Source organism: Semicossyphus pulcher, unplaced genomic scaffold, assembly GCF_022749685.1.
Source record: "Semicossyphus pulcher isolate SPU_LCO1_2020_fin unplaced genomic scaffold, fSemPul1.0.p SCAF_12, whole genome shotgun sequence".
NCBI lineage: Eukaryota > Metazoa > Chordata > Actinopteri > Labriformes > Labridae > Semicossyphus > Semicossyphus pulcher.
This window is the reverse complement of record NW_027211626.1, coordinates 27,988,082-28,009,349: the sequence shown is the minus strand read 5'-3', so window position 1 is coordinate 28,009,349 and position 21,268 is coordinate 27,988,082. Positions and strand designations below refer to the sequence as shown.

The following is a 21,268-nucleotide window of genomic DNA, read 5'->3' as shown; positions in this document are numbered from 1 at the left end:
ACCCCACAAATACATACAGAATTTTTTCCCCCTTTGATCTCATTTTAGAAATCTATGGAGCCCTGGAGGGGACATGGGAAAAAACAGTAAGGTAGAAAAAAAAAAAAAGAAAGGCCTTGGCTGCTATAAGGCAACCCAAAATATAGATCTCCCGGGCTTGTCATATGTCCTCGTCATTATTCAGGTTAAAATAATGGTGGAAAAATGGGAATTTATATATTCAGCAGACAAAAACAAAGCTTTTATGCAATGATGTTTCTCTGGCAATGTTATTTGTAGTACATCAATACATTTATGTAAGATTCAGATTAGACTACAGCAGTTAAATTGGTGTCTGCAAAAATCTCTGGCTCCAAGACTGTGTTTAGAATCAACAAGAACTTTGCAGGTATGTGCAAATGAAAGTAGATCAAATGCCATCATGGTTTGTCAGAAACAAGTGGCGTACAGCTACTGAATCATCCGAAAAGGTCACAAAGACAACAAAAAGGAGGCTGCTGACCCTATGGGACAAGAAGAGGACACAACATGAAAGTTTGGATGGACAGGAAATCAAGCGTTTTGTGCAGCTGTGATGAGGCCTGGACCTTTGTGTATATTGAAACATCTTTGGTTAGATATAGAGTTTCAGAGATTAAGCATAGAAATAAGACTGCGGATTTAATCAGCAAATACCATAGTTATGGAATCAGTTTTCGTACCTACCTACTGGAATAGGAGAAAGAGTATATCTGATTGTTAAGGTGTGTGTACTGTTAAACAAGTTGAAGTGTAGGAATAGAATAATTTAATGTAATTCTGTGTCAGCCCTGGCAAATCTTATGACAACTGCAGCCAGAAGTCATCAGGATTTGCTTTATGAAATTGTGTTTACTGAGTCAAAAATGGCTCAGAAAAGAGAAAATGTTACATTCATGTTGACAAAATGTAAAGAGAGAAAGTGATATTAAGCAGGATGAGATTTGTGCACAGAAATTTTCTCATCATAGAAAAATATTCTTACATCAGGCAGGAGAGGAACATATGAACAATAAACAATTATGAAGCAAGTATGGACAATATGCACAGCACAACTTTATGTATAGTGATATTAATAGGCTATATTCCTCACCCTCCAGACCTCCTCATGAACCTGCCGTTCTGCAACCAGGAACACCCTCCAAGTCCCCAGAACCAAGCTCCGCACTATGGGTGATCGGGCCTTTTCCTCTGCAGCTCGAGGCTGTGGAACACCCTCCCCGACCACCTGAGGGCCCCACAGACTGCGGATGTTTTTAAACGGGACCTAAAAACTTATCTTTTTAAGAAAGCTTTTTCCTAGGTGCCTTTTATAGGCTCTCATTTTAACACATTAAAATTGTCTTGTTTTATTTTTCTTCTCTGTAGCACTTTGAGATTGCTTAAATATAAAGTGCAATACAAATAAAATGTATTATTATTATTATTATTATTACTATATTGGAGTGTGGAGTCAGTGCTTAACAAGCGAAATGGTTATTTATTATTTAAAGAATGACACTGGAAATGGCATTAAAGAAGAATGAAACCAGGAGGTGGCAGCAATGCAACGCTATGTGGATACGATCAGCTGTAAAACCTCACAAGAGGAGAAGAAGAAAAACTGAAGTAACAGAAGAAGAAGAAGAAGACGAAAAGAGGATCGTATTCAAGTCGGACAAGTCTCAGGATAAGCAGGTGCATTGAATTTTCTAAAAGCGAACAAGTGATACTATCTTTGGGATTTTACACGTAAACTGCGGCTGTTTTATTCATTGACAGTCTGCAGTATTAGGCTGTTACTTAACTGAACTATACAAGCAAAACACCCCGATACGACATAATTCAAAATAAACAGCTCACCGAGCGACTCTTGTTAATGTAATCAGAAAGTATCGCTCAGTATAGCTGAATGCCCAGTGAAATAAGAATATATATTTTGTCAAGTTAGTGGTTTGTCTGAGAACTGGAAATGCTGCATTCAAATGCTCATCGGATGATCCAAATTCCCGATTGCGAAATAGTTGTTTTTACGACTCCCGTGTCTTCATGAGCTTTAAGTCGTTAAGATGATGGCTGTATTTTATTGCTCAAAGCATGATAACAACACGGTGAAAGTTGTTCACGGTGATATAATATAAAAACGTAACTAACAAATCTAGGACACTAGCTTCTATCTTACAAATCTGAGCATACAATTTTATGTAGACCTGATAGGCTACGTGAATAAATAACCCAACTTCACTTCCATCCGTCATGTTTCTGCTTAATATCACAGCAACTCTGCAAGTCATGTACCCACATTTTCTCCGGCTTTCCAAGTAATTTCGACGCATTTTTTTAACGATTTTTCCGACACAACCTGAATGCAGAGAAAGACTGTTCACAGATTGATTTGCTAATGCAACACCAATATTATTATCCACTGTACGATCTAGTAAATGAGACAGATAACAATCAGACACTGGGTTATCTTTTGGACAAACCTTTTTTATTCTTTATTCAATATTATTTTTAGATTAAACTCAATGTACACACCAGAGCGTAGCACTGTGGGTGGCACTGGCACACCCTGGCACACCCGTGGCTATGCCATTGGTACACACAGTAAGACAAAACAAGGGGAGCAGGTGTGCTACTATTGTGTTTCTATAAATTATCAGATATTTATCAGGAAATGTAAAAAATAATAATACTAAGATTCCTCTAACTAATGTAAGGCAAGTTTATTTGTTGAGCACATGATATCATTGAATATAAAAATGATAATAATAACTTAGATTTATGTAGCACATTTGAAGAAAACCAAGGTCACTTTACATGGAGTTCAAACAAAAACAAATAAACACAAGTACAAAGAAAGAAAGCAAAGTGAGCTGGGTAAGGGTTGTTATTGATTGTAGATCTTGTTGAAAAAGAAGGTATTGAGCAGTTTTTTAAATAAGTGGATGGTTGTTGCGTTGCGGATCTCAATAGGGAGAGAGCTCTAGTGGGTGGGGGCTGCCACACTGAAGGCTCACTCCCCAAAAGTCCGCAGGCGGGTGTGGGGAATGGTTAGCAGGTTGGTGTCTGAGGACCGCAGATTCTGGGATGGGGTATAGGGTTTGGGGAGGTCAGAAAGGGACTGTGGGCCCAGGGCATGGAATAATTTGTAGGTGAGAAGTAGGATTTTATAGGAGATGGGACCTGACTTGAAGCCAGTGAGGTGGATGAGGGTGGGGGTGATGTGTTGCCAGGGCTTGGTGCGGGTCAGAACCCTGGCAGCAAAGTTCTGCACATACTGGAGCCTGCCGGGTATCCCAGACAGGACTCCATTTCAGTAGTCCAGACGGGAGGTATGGAAAGGCATGAATGAGGGTCTCTAGCCACAGAGTCAGGGAGTGATGATCGGAGTCTGGAAATGTTTTTGAGGTGGTCGAAAGGGATTGTATGACTGATTTGATGTGTGACTGGAATGAGAGGATGGAGTCCAGGATGACACCCAAGTTGCGGACCTCTGGGGATGGGCGGATGGAGCAGCCATCCACGTCGACGAGGATGTCTCCAACCTTGCAGAGCAGTGCCTTGGGTGCCACAACCACAAGCTCTGTTTTATTGCTGTTTAGCTTAGCTGAGGAGGAGGGGTCCAAGGACGGAGCCTTGGGGAACACCTTGGTTGACTGGGGCCGGGTTGGAGCTGGAGTCACTGAAGGTAATAAACTGTTTCCTATTGGAGAGATATAAGTGGAACCAGGAGATAGCCGTACCAGTGAGGCCCAGGTATTCGGATAAGCTGTTGAGGAGGATGGTGGAAAACTGTATTTAAGGCTGCAGAGAGGTCCAGGAGGATGAGAGTTCTGATGTGACCAGAGTCAGCAGCAATGAGGGGGTCATTGATGATTTTTCATTGACTTTCTGTGCTGTGGTGTGCTCTGAAGCCAGAGTGGAGAGGTTCAAAGAGCTCATGGTTGGACATGCTCTCTTGGATTTTAGTGGCAACTACTCTTTTCTAGGATTTTACTGAGGAAGGAAAGTTGGAGATCGGCCTGTAGTTAGAGAGGTCATCAGGGTCCAGGCCTAGTTTTTTTAAGGATGGGAGTGACTGCTGCCATTTTGAAAATGAATGGTACATGGCGCCAGATTAGAGCGAGAAGTTGATGATGTCCACCATGATGGGGCACAGGGTGGGTATGTATGCCTTGACCAGTGGTGTGGGCATGGGGTCCAGAGAGTAGGTGGAAGCCTTGGCTTTGTGGACCAGCTTGGTGACATAGGGAGCATCCATATTCGAGAAGGAGGAGAGGCAGTTTTGAGGCAACCTTGCAGTAGGGGAAAACTGAGGGTGGCCAGGCATCAAAAGCTGCTGGTGGATGGAGTCCACTTTGGACTGGAAGAAGTCCAGGAACTTAGAGCTGAGTTTAGGTGCACCTGTAGGGTGCCGGTCATCAAGGGGGCGGAGGAGCTGGTTGATGGTTGAGAACATCTTTCTGGGGTGATGTTGCTGGGTGTCAATGAGAGTGGAGTAGTATTGTGCTTTCGTCTGGGAGTGGGTGTCTTTGTAGGTGTGCACATGGACTTTGTAGACCTCAACGTGAACAGTTAGTCCAGATCTTTTATAGAGCCTCGACCAGTGGCCTTCATTGTACAGAATTCGGAGGTGAACCAGGGGACAGGATAGAAGGAGACGGGCTTGTTTTTGAGGGGAGCAAGAGAGTCAAGGCTGAGTAACAGGGCAGCACTGTAGTGGGCTACCAGGCCATCCACAGTGGTGTAAAGGGGAGCTGAGGTCATGGGTCATGTTGGTCAGAGCTGGTGCACTCACTGCCTTGGTGTTCCTGAAGGTGATGGTGTGGTTTCTGCGGTGCCTGGGCAGTGGGACAGGAATTGTGAAATAAATGGCATAAAGATACAGCTAGTTCTAGGCAGTACAGAATCAGAATCAGAATGGCCAAGTAGGTTTACACATACAAGGAATTCGTTTTGGTTCTTTTTGTAGGATGGAGGTATGCCAGTGGAACACACCAAGTCAAGAGTGTGACCTTTGGCGTGTGTGGGACCTTGAAACAGCCCAGCAGTGACAGAAGAGATTTGCATGGAGACCAGTAAACCAGTGTCTACATCCTGTGTTACATGTTATCTCTATGCATATAACCCTTCAGGTGATTGACATGTTGCCAGTGGTGGTGGTCCATGGAGGGGCAGGTAGTATCCCCAAGGAGCGGTCAGAAAACTCTACCTCTGGGGTGTGTGCAGCAGCCCGGGCAGGGTACGTTGTCCTCCAGGGAGGGGGCAGCAGCATGGATGCTGTGGTGGAGGCTGTGACCCAGTTGGAGAATAACCCCCTCTTTAATGCAGGTACATACTATTTCTTTCCTCCACCTGGATTTTTGGTAATGTGTGGTGTCCTTGAAAGTTTGATATTGTTCTTTAATTCCCTCCATCTGCAATACACTTACTTCTAGCTCACTCATCCTGGCATAATTAAAGGTCTAAAACTAATGAAATGAAAACCAACATCATTACAAAGATAGTAATTAAATAGAGGAGTAATACAAATGTGGAAAAGACCTAGAGTGTGACAGCAGTGTATGAACACATTACAAAAACAATCTGTACTAACTCATATTAGCTTAAGTCTACACTGAGGTTGTGTGCTTGTGGATTCAAGAGATCTTATTTGTTTAGGCAGCTACTAAGGTGCGGAGTGTATCTACGCCCTTCTGTCATCAAACATTAGATAAGTCAAGTGTAGCCTACATGTTGTATTTGGTTTTTACTTCCTGAACATGATTGCACAAGTAAAACAAATTGTAGGTGCAGTTGAGCATCTTATTGGGGTTTATTTTGGCTCCCAAACTAACTTTAAATGTACCTGCACTATAACAGTGGTGGATTTGCTCATGACCACAAATTGCATTTGTTGTGTATAGGTGGAGGGTGGATAGATTAAATAGAAAGCAAAATAAAAATGTTTTACTTAACAGCTCATATAAAAAAAAACCAGCTTCCTTTGTGTCTGAAAACAAACACTGCCAGTCTGAGCAAAGTTAAACTAAGAACTGCCAGCATAAACCCTTTTTCATTTTAGAAACTGCGTGAGCTGTTCTGCTCCAGCCACAGGCCAAATGTCACCTCTGTAGATGAAAGATTTTTTCCCCCCTGAGGCAAGACTCTATCAAACCGTTTCTCTATTCATATTTCAGGCTGCGGGTCAGTGCTGAACGTCAAGGGGGAGGTGGAGATGGATGCATTTGTGATGGATGGGAAAACTCTGGCTACTGGTGCGGTGTCTGCTGTACGCAACATAGCCAACCCAATCCAGCTAGCAAGACTGGTCATGGACGAGGTGTGTACATTTAAATACGGTATGCAGGTTATAAAAATGTTGTTTTTGCAACCATCTGTGCCTTTAAGTTTAAACGCCAGTGTCCACAGTAAACATTATGCTCACAAACTTTTGAATTTGATTTCTTACGCTCTGCAAATATTGAACATTTAAATATAACCACAGTTATTGTTATATAAGGATTTTAATATGAAGTAATGAAGTAATGGCAACATTACATAAAGGATCCTTAGAGAGAAAGACCTCTCTCTTTAACATCTCTTTAACATCTCTTTAAAGCCACCAGACTCCATTGACAAAAACATTGAGTTCCTGTTCTACAGCTGGCTTAGTTAGTTGGTATTTTGGTGTTACTGTGTGTTACACAACTGTTGTGGTGGACTTTGATCAGACTAACCATTATCAAAGGTTGCTTTGAACTGAGTGATGTAACAGCATGCACTTTTAGTGACGTACTATGATCAGACGTATTTTCCCTCCCAAAGATTAAGTTGCAGCAATTCCAAAATATTTTGGATCTATTAGTTATTTAGACCCTTAAATATGCAAAAATAGGGGCGCTGGTTAGCTCAGTTGGTAGAGCAGGCGCCCCATGTACAGAGGCTACAGTCCTTGTTGCACTGATCGCAGGTTCGACTCCCGGTCTGCCGATCATTTGCTGCATGTCATCCCGCACTCTCTGCTCCCAACATTTCCTGTCTATCTTCAGCTGTCCTATAAATAAAGGCAAAGACCAAAAAAATATTTAAAAAAAAAGCAAAAATAGACCCCAGTATTAAAATGTCTCTTACATAGAGATCTATATCTCAAATTAGCTACTGCTAATGCTAACAGATTTGCTGCAGTCTGCAGTGCAAACAGAAGGAATATCTTGAAGAAGCAAAGTAGGAACCATTGTTATGGCTGCAATCTAGTTCTCTTAAAACAAACTCTTTGCTTTCCAAGTAAAAACAGCTTATTTTAAAAGTTCATTCATCTGCTTTATTTTTACATGTGACCTCCTCTTCAGACAAGTCATGCGTTTCTGACAGCTGAGGGTGCCCATCAGTTTGCCCGGTCCATGGGTGTCCCTGAGGTGCCCCAAGAGTCTCTCATCACCGAGTACTCCCGCATGCGATGGAAGCACAACCTGGCTCCTGGTGCCAACCCTGTGGAGTGCCAAATGTGAGACAGTCTTATAAATGTATTCAAAAAAATATAATGATCCATTAGAAAATGACTGATGAGCCTCAGCAGTGATTCCAGACCCTCCTGAAAAGGCCAGTAAAGATTTATTGGGAAATCGAGATGGACTTTCTGAAACACACTGAGCACAAGAATCAACAATGGCAAGCAGGGTTACGCAGCAGTTCTACTTGTTATCGAAGCCTCTATGCATGTTTGGACAGCTTTTTTTGGGTCATCAGTGGAATTCATTGTCACCGCTGTGAGTCCCAGCTGACTACAGCTGCACTCTCCTCAAAAGAGCAGGCTGTTTGTAGAATTTTGTTTTAGAGGGGATGTCTGCTATTTTAAAACCTGGGTCCTGTATTTACATGTTTTAAGTCTAAATGACACATAGGTACAAAAAGCCGACTGAAGTTGCTCCAGTTGATACTTCAGCCGGCAGCTATGAAACAGGCTGTGAAGACTGCAACTTTATCCATGTGGACAAAAGCCCTCAATCCTGCTAATGACAGGCTCAGGTTGTTATTTAAATGTCGGACAACATTGTGACGTTTTAGCTAAACTTAGGACCCAAAAGCGAAAACTCAGACTAAGGGAAAGGGTTAAAGGATTTATTGACAAACTGGTGAGTAATAAGGGGACAAGCAGTCACAGTGTTTGTAGAGAAGTCTCTCCAGAGGGCGATCCGAAGAACAGAGACTTGTGGCTTGTATAGTGAAGATGTGAGGCTGGCAGCGTTCAGGAGCGCTGGGATAGCAGAGTGAGACACTGGAAGAAATAGAGAAAAGCACCTGGTCAGAAACTCTGAGGAAACCACACACAAAAATACACTGGTTGAATCCTACGAAACGAGTCGGGGAGCCGATATACCACTGGTGTAGTGAAGACAATCTGGCAGCCTGCTGTGAGACGAGGAGGACTGTATCAGCTGACATTGATGAAGCCAAATGATCTTCAGGTGTGTAATGAGATTCCCCAGCGCTCCTGAACCACCAGCGTCTCTGTAACAAAGTTAGCCGGAAACAAAAGAGCCCCAACACAAATCTAATAAAATAAAAGCCTAAAACTAAACACACTAGGAAATACGAAAATATAAAACTAAACAGGAAAACAACCACAAAAAATAAACCAAAGTCCAAACCATGACAGTCGTAACAGAAAGGATCTTTATGGAGATAGAACAGTGTTATGGTAGGCTCCTTTTTTTCGTAATGATGGAGAGAGCGGGAGACGAGCAACTCCCTTGTTTCTTAAGGTAAAAGTCACGTTAATGTCAACAGAGTCTGGTGGGTTTGAAGTGAGCAATGTATCCGAAGATTCCAGCTTAAAAAGCATTGTTGCTCCTTCCCATTCCAAATGGTCGTTTTGTAATGTTTTCAGACACTTAGAAAAACAGTCTGAGCCTTTAAGTGGCGAAGATCTTTAAAATGATGTCCTTTGATATGGCACATTTGACCCAAAGGATTACATTGTTAAAAATTGTAAAAATAGGGCCAATGTTTAAAAATTCTGAAACTTCCCTTTAAAGCTCCTGTGAAGACCATCAGCGACAAGATGGATTATATCTTTATAGTTATTTTTAATACCTGCAATGACTGCCAGGGGGGTGGGTGTCAGACGAGGCGATTGACTTTGTCCGGCCAAATCAGTCTTTTTTCTATATTTTCCAAGGCAAAGATTCACAACAAGTGATAAGTTTGAATGTTAAAATAAAGCAGGATGAGATTTTTTGTTTCAAAACACTTCTTACACATGTACAGGACAAGATCAGCAAAGAGATAAGAGGTACTACTTTGTCCACACGGGCTGTGAAAATCCACACAAATCAAAAGTTCCTCAGAGGAGCTTAAAGAATGAAAAAGTAATTCAAACATATTTTATGTTTCTGTTTATTTTGATGTGCAGGGGGAAGATGGGCACAGTTGGAGCAGTGGCAGTCGATAGTGAGGGTGTCGTGGCCTGTGCGACCTCCACTGGTGGGATGCTGAACAAGATGGAGGGACGGGTGGGCGACACGCCCTGCATTGGTCAGTCCCCATACTTACAGTTTTTAATTTTATGCTGCATTACTTAAGTATTTGTTGGAGAGAGACAAAGATCAGCTGACTTTACAGCCTGACAAAGGACTGACTCATTTTTGTCTTCACTCGTATGGTCGACCTTTGACCAATAGCACTTTGACGTGTCTGGTTAGTGAGTAAACAAAGCGTGCTTTGTTGGTGGTTGACTGCACAGCGTCATTGTGCAGCTTCTGATTTTTAAGTCAAATATCTTGTCAAAGGGGCTTCGAACGGACAACCAGTGGAAAATCTGTCAGACCATAAACAAAGTCAATATTCATGTCACGTTTGCAAGTTAGACTGCAGGATCATTTGTATTTACTCGCATTGGTGAAGAAGAACCCACAAATATTCACCCTTCCAGATTTGCCAGAAATCAAAACGCTGCTGCGTCTGGGTTCATAATATCCACAGGAGTCGCACACAGCTCTATTGTTTTAACAGCCTTCTCCAAGAACTGTGCCTGGATTAACTTTGATGCTACTTCCAGCTACTTGAGAACTTGTTAACCAGGATCATTACCAGGATTTCCGAGATGTACACCAAATACTGTAGCTCTGTTTCAGTTGCGAGGAGCACCTGTCCATCTGTCATCTGTCGATCAGTGTCATTTTCACTTTATCTAGCAAATCTGGCTTCATACAGCAATAAAATAAACACTTTTTACTGTGATTTAATAGCAATAAACAGGTGAAAAGGATGCTGAAATATTTAAACTGCAGATTTGAAAACAACTTTTAAAATGCTTGTTTTTTTACAGACTTTAAAGTGGTAATCTCGAAAATCTCCGTTGCGTTCTCTTTGGCGTCACCCAGGGTCGGACTGGGAACAAAATTCGGCCCTGGCAATTTTCGTGTGGACCAGCGCAATTTTTCTCCAACATAAGCAGCTCAATATCAGGCTTTTTTTAACAAATAGGCTAAGCAATAGATCAAGTTGGTAGTAGAAGAAGGGATGTTTAAGAAACGATCAAATCGGGCCCGCCGCCATGTGACTATGGCTAAGCTGTTTCAGAACCATAGACAGCGCTGTGGTGTGTGCGCCTCACCCCCCCTACTGACTTTGACAGAGGATCGTTCATAAATTCAAATGAAACATCAAACAGCAGCCTTATGTTGTTGTTATTGAGCCTTTCTGAGGCGACTGCATGGTTAAATCAATGAATTTTATTTTATGAAAAAAATTGCCCTGTGGCAATTTTGCAGCTCATCTAATGTACGATACATGAAGTGGGCTGCGGGCGGCAAGTTGGTTTTTTTTCTCCTACAGTTCCCAAATTACAACTGCAAATGCATTTTTTTTTTTGCATGTATGGATCTGCTCGTGTGATATTTCTGTCTTACGTTAACGTGTGTGTGTCCCGCCCACCCAGGTTTTAAGCACCTAGAGTCCAATCAACTGCTCCTGTGTGATTATAGTACCTGGCAAAAGCTTTGAAAGGCAAGAAGTGTGTCCTCACACCATCGTTTTCTGAAATGATCCAGAAGTGATCATGATCAGTTTTGCCCAAAGGTTCAAGCACATCTGTGTTTTCTTTGCTTCCTTGTTGTGTTGTTTGGTAAGTAGCAGTGTTTCTTTGTTGTTGCACAGTGGTGTTATTTACCTTGGACGTTTGACTCACTTGCTAATATCACGGTGAAGGCCCAGACTCCGTCAGAACTAAGACAACACTGTTCTTTGCAGTGTTACAGGTGTTAATTAGCTCTCTGTGCTGACAATAAAGAGGTGGTTTCTGTGTAGGTAGAGCTAAACTGGGGGTTTATACATGAATACAACTTGTTAGGTCTGTTTGTGTCACCATGATTTGTTTTGTTAGGGGGTAACAAAGTTTGGGTTGTTGCACATGACAATGTGGCACCTTTTTAAGAAGTTTTTTCAGAATGAGATTTTTGTTCTTGTGAATTGGTTTGGATGATTTGGTGGCAAGGAGATCTTTTTTTAGTAACTTTGTTTTGAATCTTTGGCAGCTGGAGTGTGGTTAAAGCTCCTTTGGTTACCAGAACCGTGGAAAGTAACCAAAACCTGTACTTGAATCGAGGTATCAAGTAGAATTAAATGTCAACATTATATTGACTATAAAAACCCTGAAAATCACACTTTATTTATTACTTTATTTTAAAAGAGAAGAAGAGAATTAGAACAGCATTATAGTTTTTGCCTATTTAATCGACCAAAAGTGGAGGCTACAGTTTTAATCTGACAAATGTGTGCTGACCTATGAGTTGACTTTTGCAGGCAACAAGCTGCTCAAACTTAAAAAAACCCTCGTGGTGGCTCTGCTCTCCAAAGGTTAACAGTTCTGTGTCTTGATTTTCCACTGAGTGTGAAGCCTGGACATATTGTAGCAGAATGCCCTGTGTTGTGTGAGGACCAGAAATAATGCTAAGCCTATTGCAAGGCTAAAACTTTAATTAAAATCTAGTTAAAACTGAAATCTCCCCCATGATGAGAATCACCTTGTTCCTCGACCTCACCATTACAGTTTCAACCTGTCTTCATCTCATCTGTTTGAGATCTTTTATTTTTAGTTTTGACAGCATACAAAAAAATGCACTAAGTCACTTTTTATTTATAAACACAAACACATAAAACAAGCATAAGCATTGTTGTGTGTTCTGAGTGGTTCTCTTGAGGTGAAGTCTAATAAACAGATTCATAGGCAAAACATAAGAGAATCAATAGTGACAACACATCTGTATTACATTTAAATATTATCAGTACGTTTATTTATTAATTATTATTATTATTAACTGAACTGCACTCGCACATGGACCATCTCTGTATAATTCACGTTCCAACATGTATAAACTGTGTTTTTAAATCAAACCAAATCAAAATTTGTATTTTATTAAGAGAGACTTGACATGAATCCTACATGAGCAGCGGCGAGGACAAATGTCCTTTTAACGGGCAGAAACCAGGAGCAGAACCAGACTCGTGGTGAGCAGCCGCCTGCCTCGACTGGATGGGCAAAAACAACAATAATAAAAATACAATAATAGCAAACAATAATAAAAGAAAGAAATCAATAAATAAATCAATCCATAAAGAAAGAAAGAAAGAAATAATCATAATAATTGTTATAATTAGAATATGGTATTATAATAAGCATAATCATTCTGTCAAACACTTAAAGCAGGAACAGATAAATCTGTATTGGAAACAACAGTCTGCAGCAGAACAGCTTCTTGTGTCGGTCTGAAGCAGATATTCACGCTGATGGAAAGTTCAATGACTGTAGTGTTAGTGTTAGTTATGTCTCCTCTCGCCGTTCCTCCTCTACTCTGCTACTCAGGAACAGAACGCTGTACGAGCCCCGTTTGTCAACAGAGCTGTCAATCATGAGGCCACACCCCCTTTTTATAGCATCAAATAACTAATTAAAAGTAAACTTGAACACAGAAAAATGAACACTGTGACATAAATCTGCACGATAAGAACTAACTATGATGACAGAAACCATGTTTGAGAAAAATGTATTTGACGTGTATTTAGATTTTTTAGTTTGACTCATGTCCCATCTGTTAACATGGAGGAGGCGGGCTTTATGAGCTGCACTGCAGCCACATGTGAAGCTGATGATAAACAAGCGTCGGGTTTGATCGACATAACGTGATTTTACCTGAAAGTTTTAGTGTAATAAATAACTTCCATATTTTATATGACCTCATAAAAGTTTACAAAATAATGATGATAATGATAATTCTCGATCAGATTATCAGTAAGTACAAATACAAATAATGAATAGCCTAAATAAAATCATCATCACCTGTGCAAATTAAAAAGTGTATATGGTTCTAAGTAGCGCAGGTGTTTGTTACTCAGGTAACAGGATACAGAGAGAAAAACATTGTTACTGTGTGTTTTATACAAACAGCTGCTAAAGCCGACTGACAGCTGATTGAGCGGTGAGACTTGAGAAACAGCTCAGGTCCTTCGCTGCTCACGTCACACACCTGCTGTGTTCCAGTCTTGACTTCTTCTTCTTCTTCGTGTGTGTTTACCTGTCGAGTAAGAACCAAACGTTTGCATTAGCACTTTTGCCCTCTGTCGCATCGCCTGTCAGTGTGCAACTATCTTAAGTGATGATGTTAAATTAAAGAAAAAATAAACAAAATTCATGTGTGCCGGCTGACTTAATAGACATTTATTTACATGAAACTCTTCGAGGTTATCACTTTAAAGGAACATTTCTGAAACAATCTCAGGATGTCATGAAATCTATTGTTGATAAACTTTTGTGAAACAGCAAATGTTTCGCTTGCATTTAAAACAAATCCAATTTTACAAACGACTTGAATTTGAGTATTTGCGTCTCTGAATGGACTTTGTACGAAATCACGCAATGAGAAAAATGAGCTTTGCTTTGAGTCTGAACGAACCTTAATACTAACTAATTCATTTTCATTGTGTCTGAGCCACAGCACTGACTTATTTTAATAACCTAATGTTGCCTGAGTAATATGCCGGTATCCAAAGTGTCATTTAAAATAATAAGTGTACGTTTGGTGTGACAGCAGCTGAATCATCTCAGAGCTGTTTCAATGTGAGGTTTATTTAACAGCAGTGAGTTTGGCCACTTCAGCCGTCTAATCTGTCACCATCAGTCAATGAGTGATTAGACTGTCATGAGTCAGTTAGAGCCTCAGACGTCTGACCTGAACAACAAAGGACAGAAGATAAAGAGTTAAACTTTAACATCGTTTTGATGAAACCTGATCATTTCAAGAAGTAAACCTTTTGTAAGAGCATTTTGTGAACTTGTCCTTGTTATATTTCCTTGTTTATCCCATTTACTTCAGTATGCTTAAAGTAATGATCTTGAAGATTTTCATGTAAATAAATGTCTGTTAAGTCGCTATCGCTGAATCAGGTAACACAATAGTGATTGAGCCTATAGCCCACTGATAAAAGCCACAAGCTGTGCCTAGTTAGTGACGTGTTTTCCATCAGCCAGCAGTGGTTGGTCTGCCAGAGAGGGTAGGCGGAGCGGAGCGGCTGCTTTTCCGGTATCTGCAAGTGTTGTAAACAGTAATCTACTATGGCTGAACAAACAAAGAAAAGATGGATGACTACAGATACAACTTCAATAATAAGTGAAAATCCAAAGAAAAAGAAACAAATTTGACGCTCAGATGAAGCAAACAGTCTAAAAAGGAAAGCGACCGTCAGAGAGGAAAATCAAGAGTTACAACCGGAGCCAACCGTGGACGTCACACATGCAGCACTGTCTGGATATCTGGGAAGTGTGCTCCCGCAATTACCGCCAAAGAGAACAAAACTGAGATCTTCAAGATTACAACTTTACAATTCTTGCATATTTTATCAATCAATCAATTTTTATTTGTAAAGCGCCACTTCATAACAAATGTTATCTCAAGACAATTTACATAAAGAGCAGGTCTAGACCGTGCTCTGTATTATATTATTTACAGTCCCAACATTAATCCACCATGAGCACCACACCTGCTGAAGTTTTTTTTTTCTTCTTCTTCTTCTTCTTAGTATTATTATTATTATGATCTTTTTTTTTTTAAACAAAAAAGTTATCATACTGGCAATGTTCAGAAAAAAACTGTTTTTATTTGTTTGGTATGAATGACTTTCTCTTAATTAATCTGCTTGTAAAGCCCTTTGAACTGCATTGATTTGTTTAAAAGTTGCTACATAAAGTTTGATTGATTGTTTTGATTAATGCTGCAATGAAATTACAAAACAAATGTTTTACCCCAAAATAAGCAAATTTAAAAGTCTAAAAAATAACATTTATGATCAATAATAAAAACAAAACACAAATATTTCTGCCATAATATAAGGGGATGATAGTATGATCATGGATCCTTTGGGAGGAATTCACTAAGGGTTGCGCGGCTTTTGCGCCCACTGAACTTGTTTGAATGACACAAAAAGACTCCGCCTCATTCTCCAAGCACACACAGAGGTTTGAATGCACGCCACAGAGTGCTGCAGAGCAAACAGCGTCTCCGGTGCCTTTTTCACTATTTTAAAGTCGAGGTGAAATAAAAAATGTCATTTTAATCCTTTTAGATCACATCCCCGGTAATATTGTGCATCTATTTGACAATATAGGTCTTCGTATTCTTATATCAAAATCCGATCATTTTTTCTTCCTGTTAAAAAAAAAAAGTCCTGTGTGCTTACGTAAGTTAGCACCAAACAATTTCAACCAATCAATCTGCAACATTTAGCCGCAGAGCACCAAGAACGCTCGGTCAGTTAGCTAGCTACTGCGCTGTGGAGAACTTCTGTCTACGCCCACTTCTCAACGATCAAATCAAATCCCTCTAATGATATGTCCCGCCGTCACGATACCGAGGCTAGATGCTCTCGAAATGCCGACTTTAATGAGTCATTTGGAAACATTCAGGGCAAATTTGGCCCCTTTCTATGTAAATGAGTCTCGTGGTAAAAAGGACCTAATTCACAAACACCAGCGCTAACAGCACCGTGCATTTAGAGTGAAAATATTACCGCCTGCAGAGAGTTGGTGGTAACTTCGGCGCACCTTTTATAAGGGCTGTCACGCTCTGAGTTTACACTGATCATGACGACAATTCCACCTTTTGTGTGATAAAAAAATTTGTCTGTAAAAACAATCTGTTAATGAGATTTTGTCATTATTATTATAATCGGAAGACCAATCAGTCCAGGGCTGTCCGAGGTTCAACCTCCGCACACGGCCACACTTTGTCCACATGTGGAGACGGTCGGGAGCCGTTACGCATGACCAGAATTATTGTTACAGACAGTTTAAACACCTGTCAAGTCTGGACTTTACAATAATACCTTTACAATGGTAAAAGAGTTGCTCCCTCCTCTTCCTGCTCATCATCGATCTGTGCGTGGAGTTGGGATCAGTCAGTATGTGCTCAACTAATGCCTGAGAGCGCAGCACCGCGCAGCAGAGAGTAGAGGTGCAGACAGCTTCTCTCCACAATCAGACACAAAACAAGAGCAAACTGCTCAGATCTGCACAACTTTATAAGCGTGTTTGCACTTGAATATCATCAGGGCAATGTGCTTTGTAAATAGGACCTTGAGACGAAGCAGATAGCGGCTGCAAATGATGTGAAATTCATTGTTAGTGAATTCCCACTTTGCGTTTGTGTTTCAGGGAGTGGAGGTTATGCTGACAACAACTCAGGAGCAGTGTCGACTACAGGCCATGGAGAAACCATCATGAAGGTTGTTTTAGCAAGACTCATCCTGTTCCACATGGAGCAAGGTAACACACACACACACCTGTGCATACATACACATGTACATTCAGAATTCCTGCAGCAGATGTAAATACTTCACATGTCAGATACTTGCAGTGGTGGTGGAGTAGTTCATTTAACTTACCTCCTCCTCTGTTCTCAGGTCAGTCAGCAGAGGCAGCCAGTGACTCAGCCCTGGCCTACATGAAGTCGAGAGTGGATGGTCTGGGTGGGGTGGTGACGGTGGACCCTCAGGGTAACTGGGCCGCTCGCTTCTCCAGCCGGCAGATGTCCTGGGCTGCCGCGCAGAAAGACATGCTGCACTACGGCCTGTACACCGGAGAACACTTCACACAAAGCATCGATGAGCCACAATGACAGAGAATACATCACATCTTTTAATTTGTACTCCACAAAAATCTCCTGAAATCTAAAATGAAAATTCTACTTGATACTAATTTATGTCGTAATTTGATGGACAAAAATTGCAGTATTGATTAAATGTACAGTCTACACAGATCAGGAGAGGAACTATGCACAGACAATCTATGTTTGTTGGTTGTGTGATAGAAACATGCTGAAAAGCTTTGCTGATTAGACATCATGAAATAATCTCCAGCATGCAGACGGCTCATGATCAGAGTCCTGACACTGACACCACTGTAGAGACAACATCAGGGAAAGGAGCAACTGCAGGATTTCCTGAGGAGCTCACTGAACTTTGTCACTCTTTGGTCATCGAGGACTCAGGAGGCTGACAATCCATCATCAAACACCTGCATGATATCAGACACAATAGTAAATGAATAATGAAAAAAAATAAATGACTCCGGCGACCAGCATGTCTGCCCTACTGAGGACATCCTTACATCTTAGAATAATCTTCCAATTGAAGAGTGTTTAGCTTCCGTATGTCGGCATGTTTCTAAGAAGGTAGCAGACAGGACATAACATTGAGAGGAAACAGCGGTATCCATCTGTAGCTGAAGCTGTCCACTGTAAAATAGATTGGGGAATTATTGCTCTTTCATATGAGCCTGATCTTACGACTCCGTCCCTTTCATCATTCTTTACTTTTTAGGTAAAATGCTTATAGGCTACACAAGGTGACGCTGAGTCTGGCTCTTTTTTTCTTTAAACAGCGGGCACCTTGTGACCTGCTATTTTACAATATAACAGATGTAGATTTTGTCTTCTTTTCTTGTAGTCTTATTGGCAAATCGACTTTGCATTTTGTCATCAACCAAGCTGGAGAGGACTACGGGGATTGGAATTAGGGAAGACGTGTCTCAGCACTTTTATATATATATATATCTTCAGTCTTAATAAACTAATCTTTGCAGAATACGGTTGACAGACTAAGGACATTTTGAAGATGACACAGCCATGATGTTCAATGATTAAATAGAAATACACCTTTTCTCGCTGTCATAGATAGATAATGAACATTGTGTGTTTTTGATATGATCGTAGCTCTATATTTTGTGATGAAACACTTTTTCATAGAGAATAACAAACCTCTGTCACAGATAAAACATGACTGTACTGTAACATTGTTGTACTGTAAAATGAAACACTTCCTGATGATTGTTATGCTGAAGTTTAATGTTCTGGAAACACTGATTCTTCACTATAAATGTCTTAATCTCTGACCACTGCGAGTGTTATGATTCATTTACATGGAAGTTCTGTCTGCAGAGGTGCACTCCAGCGCTCTGACTGTGTTAACCTTACAGATCCACTAGATGGTGCTGTTTCTGTACAAATCAACAGTGAACCGCCACACGCACACACAGGAGTCATTAGCTTCTCCTGGGGAAAGTCAACTTATCTCAAACCCTTAGCTTCTTTATTTTATTATTTATTGCTTTATATTAAGAAAATAAAGATGCAGCCTGTGTTCCCTACCTGAAATTTACAATAACTGCCCTAGTAAAGGTCCGAAGGTATCTTGGATGGGAAGGGATCTCCTCTATCAGATCAGTTTGTGGCACATGGGAGTTTCTGGTCGGTCTCAGGCCTGAAATTGAGCATGTGTTTTTTTTTCAGTGAGTCCAAACACCAACTGTCCCAATGACCTTCCTGCATTGTTATTGGACACGTGTGACCTCTGCATCCAGAGTCAGGACAGTGAGCGATCAAATTCATCTTCGCTGTGCAGTATTATAAATAAACTCATGCTGCTGAGGAAGATGGAATCAGTTACTATTTATATTTATCCTGGAGCCCACAGCGCTGCACTGTTGAGAGACATTAGGTTGCATTTCTTACATCTCCTGCTCTTTTTTCTCTCTTGTAGCAGGAAATTGTAACTCTCTCAGCTTCAATTTAAGACTTCTCTGCATGAATGATGCCTCCCCAACTTAGGAGCCACACATCAGGGAGATTTGTTTAGATGGTGAGCAAGACGGTTTCAGGATGTAAGTGTTTAAATTAGATTAAAGCTAAAACAAACAAACAAACAAACAAAAACATTACATGACAACATCTACAATGCCAATCTTGAGTCCCAAACCAGTGGTGTTACCAGAGTGTTCCCTGTGGCTCTTTCCTCCAAGCTGGTCCTCACTGTGTTTCTGAAGCTAACATGTTTGTTGTTGTAATTGTTCATCTGGGACACGAGCACTAGTTCATATTGTAAAATTATGAATTTTGACAAAGAGGAACCAGTGAGCTGTTGTGCTCATACATACTTGCTTATCCTGGCATGACTGCTTACAAGAAGTATGAAGTGGCTCTGCTTACTGCGATATCTGATACAATAAAAAAACATGTTGTAAGATATCATGTCTGAGATTTCTGCTGTCGTCTCTGTAAATTAGGATTAAAAGAACATTTAAAATGTTTTGCCCAGAACATTTAATCAGAAAAGGTTCATTTTTCTGAATCAAAATATATTGATATATTTATCACTTTAAGAGCACAACAGAAATACGTGTTTTTATTATATAGTACTGTATCAAGTTAGATTATGTTATTATTTGATTGCTTATTTGTTATTGTTATATAGTATATAATGTTTTTGATAATTATTATACAACTCTATTCATACAGTAACATTATACCTATTTATTATTTATTTTCTATTTATTTACTTGTTTATGTTTCTGCCACACATGCCATCTGTCCAGAATACATACATACATATACATATACATATATATGTATGTATTAAAAGTATTTTGTCACAAACATAACCAGAAAAAATGATTAATAAAAATCAAACAATGAAAATTCTCATACCTTTGAGGACTATGTGAATGCTTAACACATTATACAATATAAATATCAAGGATTTCACTACTAGCTAAATCAACTTTGCATGAAAAATAGAGTAAATGAATGAAATATAGATAAAACATAGCACCAAAAACACCTAATAAGAAAAAACAACTTTTCATTCTCATGCTGTTTTCTATAAACTGATCAAAGTTGGAATTCTTTAAATTATGAGCCTTGTAAACACCAGATGAGACACAAAAACTGCAAAATAAATTCAAAATAACTTGTTCGCTGTTGGGTTCAGGTCATGGCCCCAGGAGGCTTTTTTTAAGTCTTTGAATGTTACAAATGTCATGAAATTCAGTGAAACGCACTGCAAACAAAACCAGGTGCCCATTAAATATACTTCCACTGCTAGTGAGGCGTCTGCAACATTATTTGAGAACTGCAAAGAGTTATTTAAGAAACCTCTCAAAAATACTGATTTATTTTGGCAAACAAAAAAGAAATAGTAATCATTATAGTAGTATATAATTACACCTGAGTTTTAATGTATTGAGGGCTAGCAACCTTTTAGTCATGACAGTTGACCCCAGGTCTACCGGGCTGCGACTAACATATCATGCAACATGGCCTGAATCCCGAGGAGCATTTCACACAGGTGAGCCATTGTGACAGAAAAAAAAACACAACACCAGGGAATCCAGACTCCAACTGCCCAACAGAAATCTGTGCTTTCTCATCTGTTCTCTGCCACCTCTAACAGATCAGTGAAATCTGAGCTGCACTTCATCTCCTCCTCTCCCTTTGTCTCTCCTCTGCCGTGTTTGCATTCTCATGTATACCAAACACACATTTGCTTAGACGTGCAAACACTACGCCTCTTAACTCCCATGGTTTTCTTCACTCATATATCCTGTATACTGTGTACACTCATCATTATCATTTCAAAGATTCTGTCAGAGAGAAAGCTGCAGTAATGATGGACCGAATGGGTTTCAAATACCGCAGACTTCAGGGATTACTAAAAGTTGCTAGCAAGAACATGTTTACGCTGTATGTCCATCCCCTTACCATGAGCACAGTACAGCGTGCTTGTCATATGACAGTGTGGTGATGATTCCCTAAACCGTTTTGATCTTTCAGGTGACTGTGAGTGGGATATCCTCTTAGGTCACACATCCCACCTCTGCTTTGAGTGTCAACTCTCTGACCTGATCCCCACATCCTTGATGTGCTTTGACTATAAACACTTATTCTCAAAACTGGAGGTATTT

The 21,268-nt window shown here is 40.3% G+C and overlaps 1 protein-coding gene across 1 annotated transcript; it reads left to right on the top strand.

Moving 5' to 3' along the window:
• Positions 1–1,621: 1,621 nt before the first annotated feature.
• asrgl1 (asparaginase and isoaspartyl peptidase 1) lies at positions 1,622–18,383 on the top strand. Its single transcript, XM_069658912.1, has 7 exons — positions 1,622–1,695; positions 5,136–5,331; positions 6,180–6,322; positions 7,332–7,486; positions 9,395–9,516; positions 16,685–16,795; positions 16,933–18,383. The coding sequence occupies exons 2-7, from the start codon at positions 5,145–5,147 to the stop codon at positions 17,145–17,147; spliced, it is 933 nt and encodes a 310-aa protein (XP_069515013.1). The 5' UTR covers positions 1,622–1,695; positions 5,136–5,144; the 3' UTR covers positions 17,148–18,383.
• Positions 18,384–21,268: the final 2,885 nt, after the last annotated feature.

What these genes read in the sequence shown, in the direction of transcription:
- asrgl1 (XM_069658912.1), top strand. Translation starts at nt 5,145, where the DNA reads ATGTTGCCAGTGGTGGTGGTCCATGGAGGGGCAGGTAGTATCCCCAAG. An exon ending in AACCCTGTGGAGTGCCAAAT is followed by an intron (nt 7,487 to 9,394) that starts GTGAGACAGTCT and finishes TTTGATGTGCAG; the next exon opens with GGGGAAGATGGGCACAGTTG. An exon ending in CCTGTTCCACATGGAGCAAG is followed by an intron (nt 16,796 to 16,932) that starts GTAACACACACA and finishes CTCTGTTCTCAG; the next exon opens with GTCAGTCAGCAGAGGCAGCC.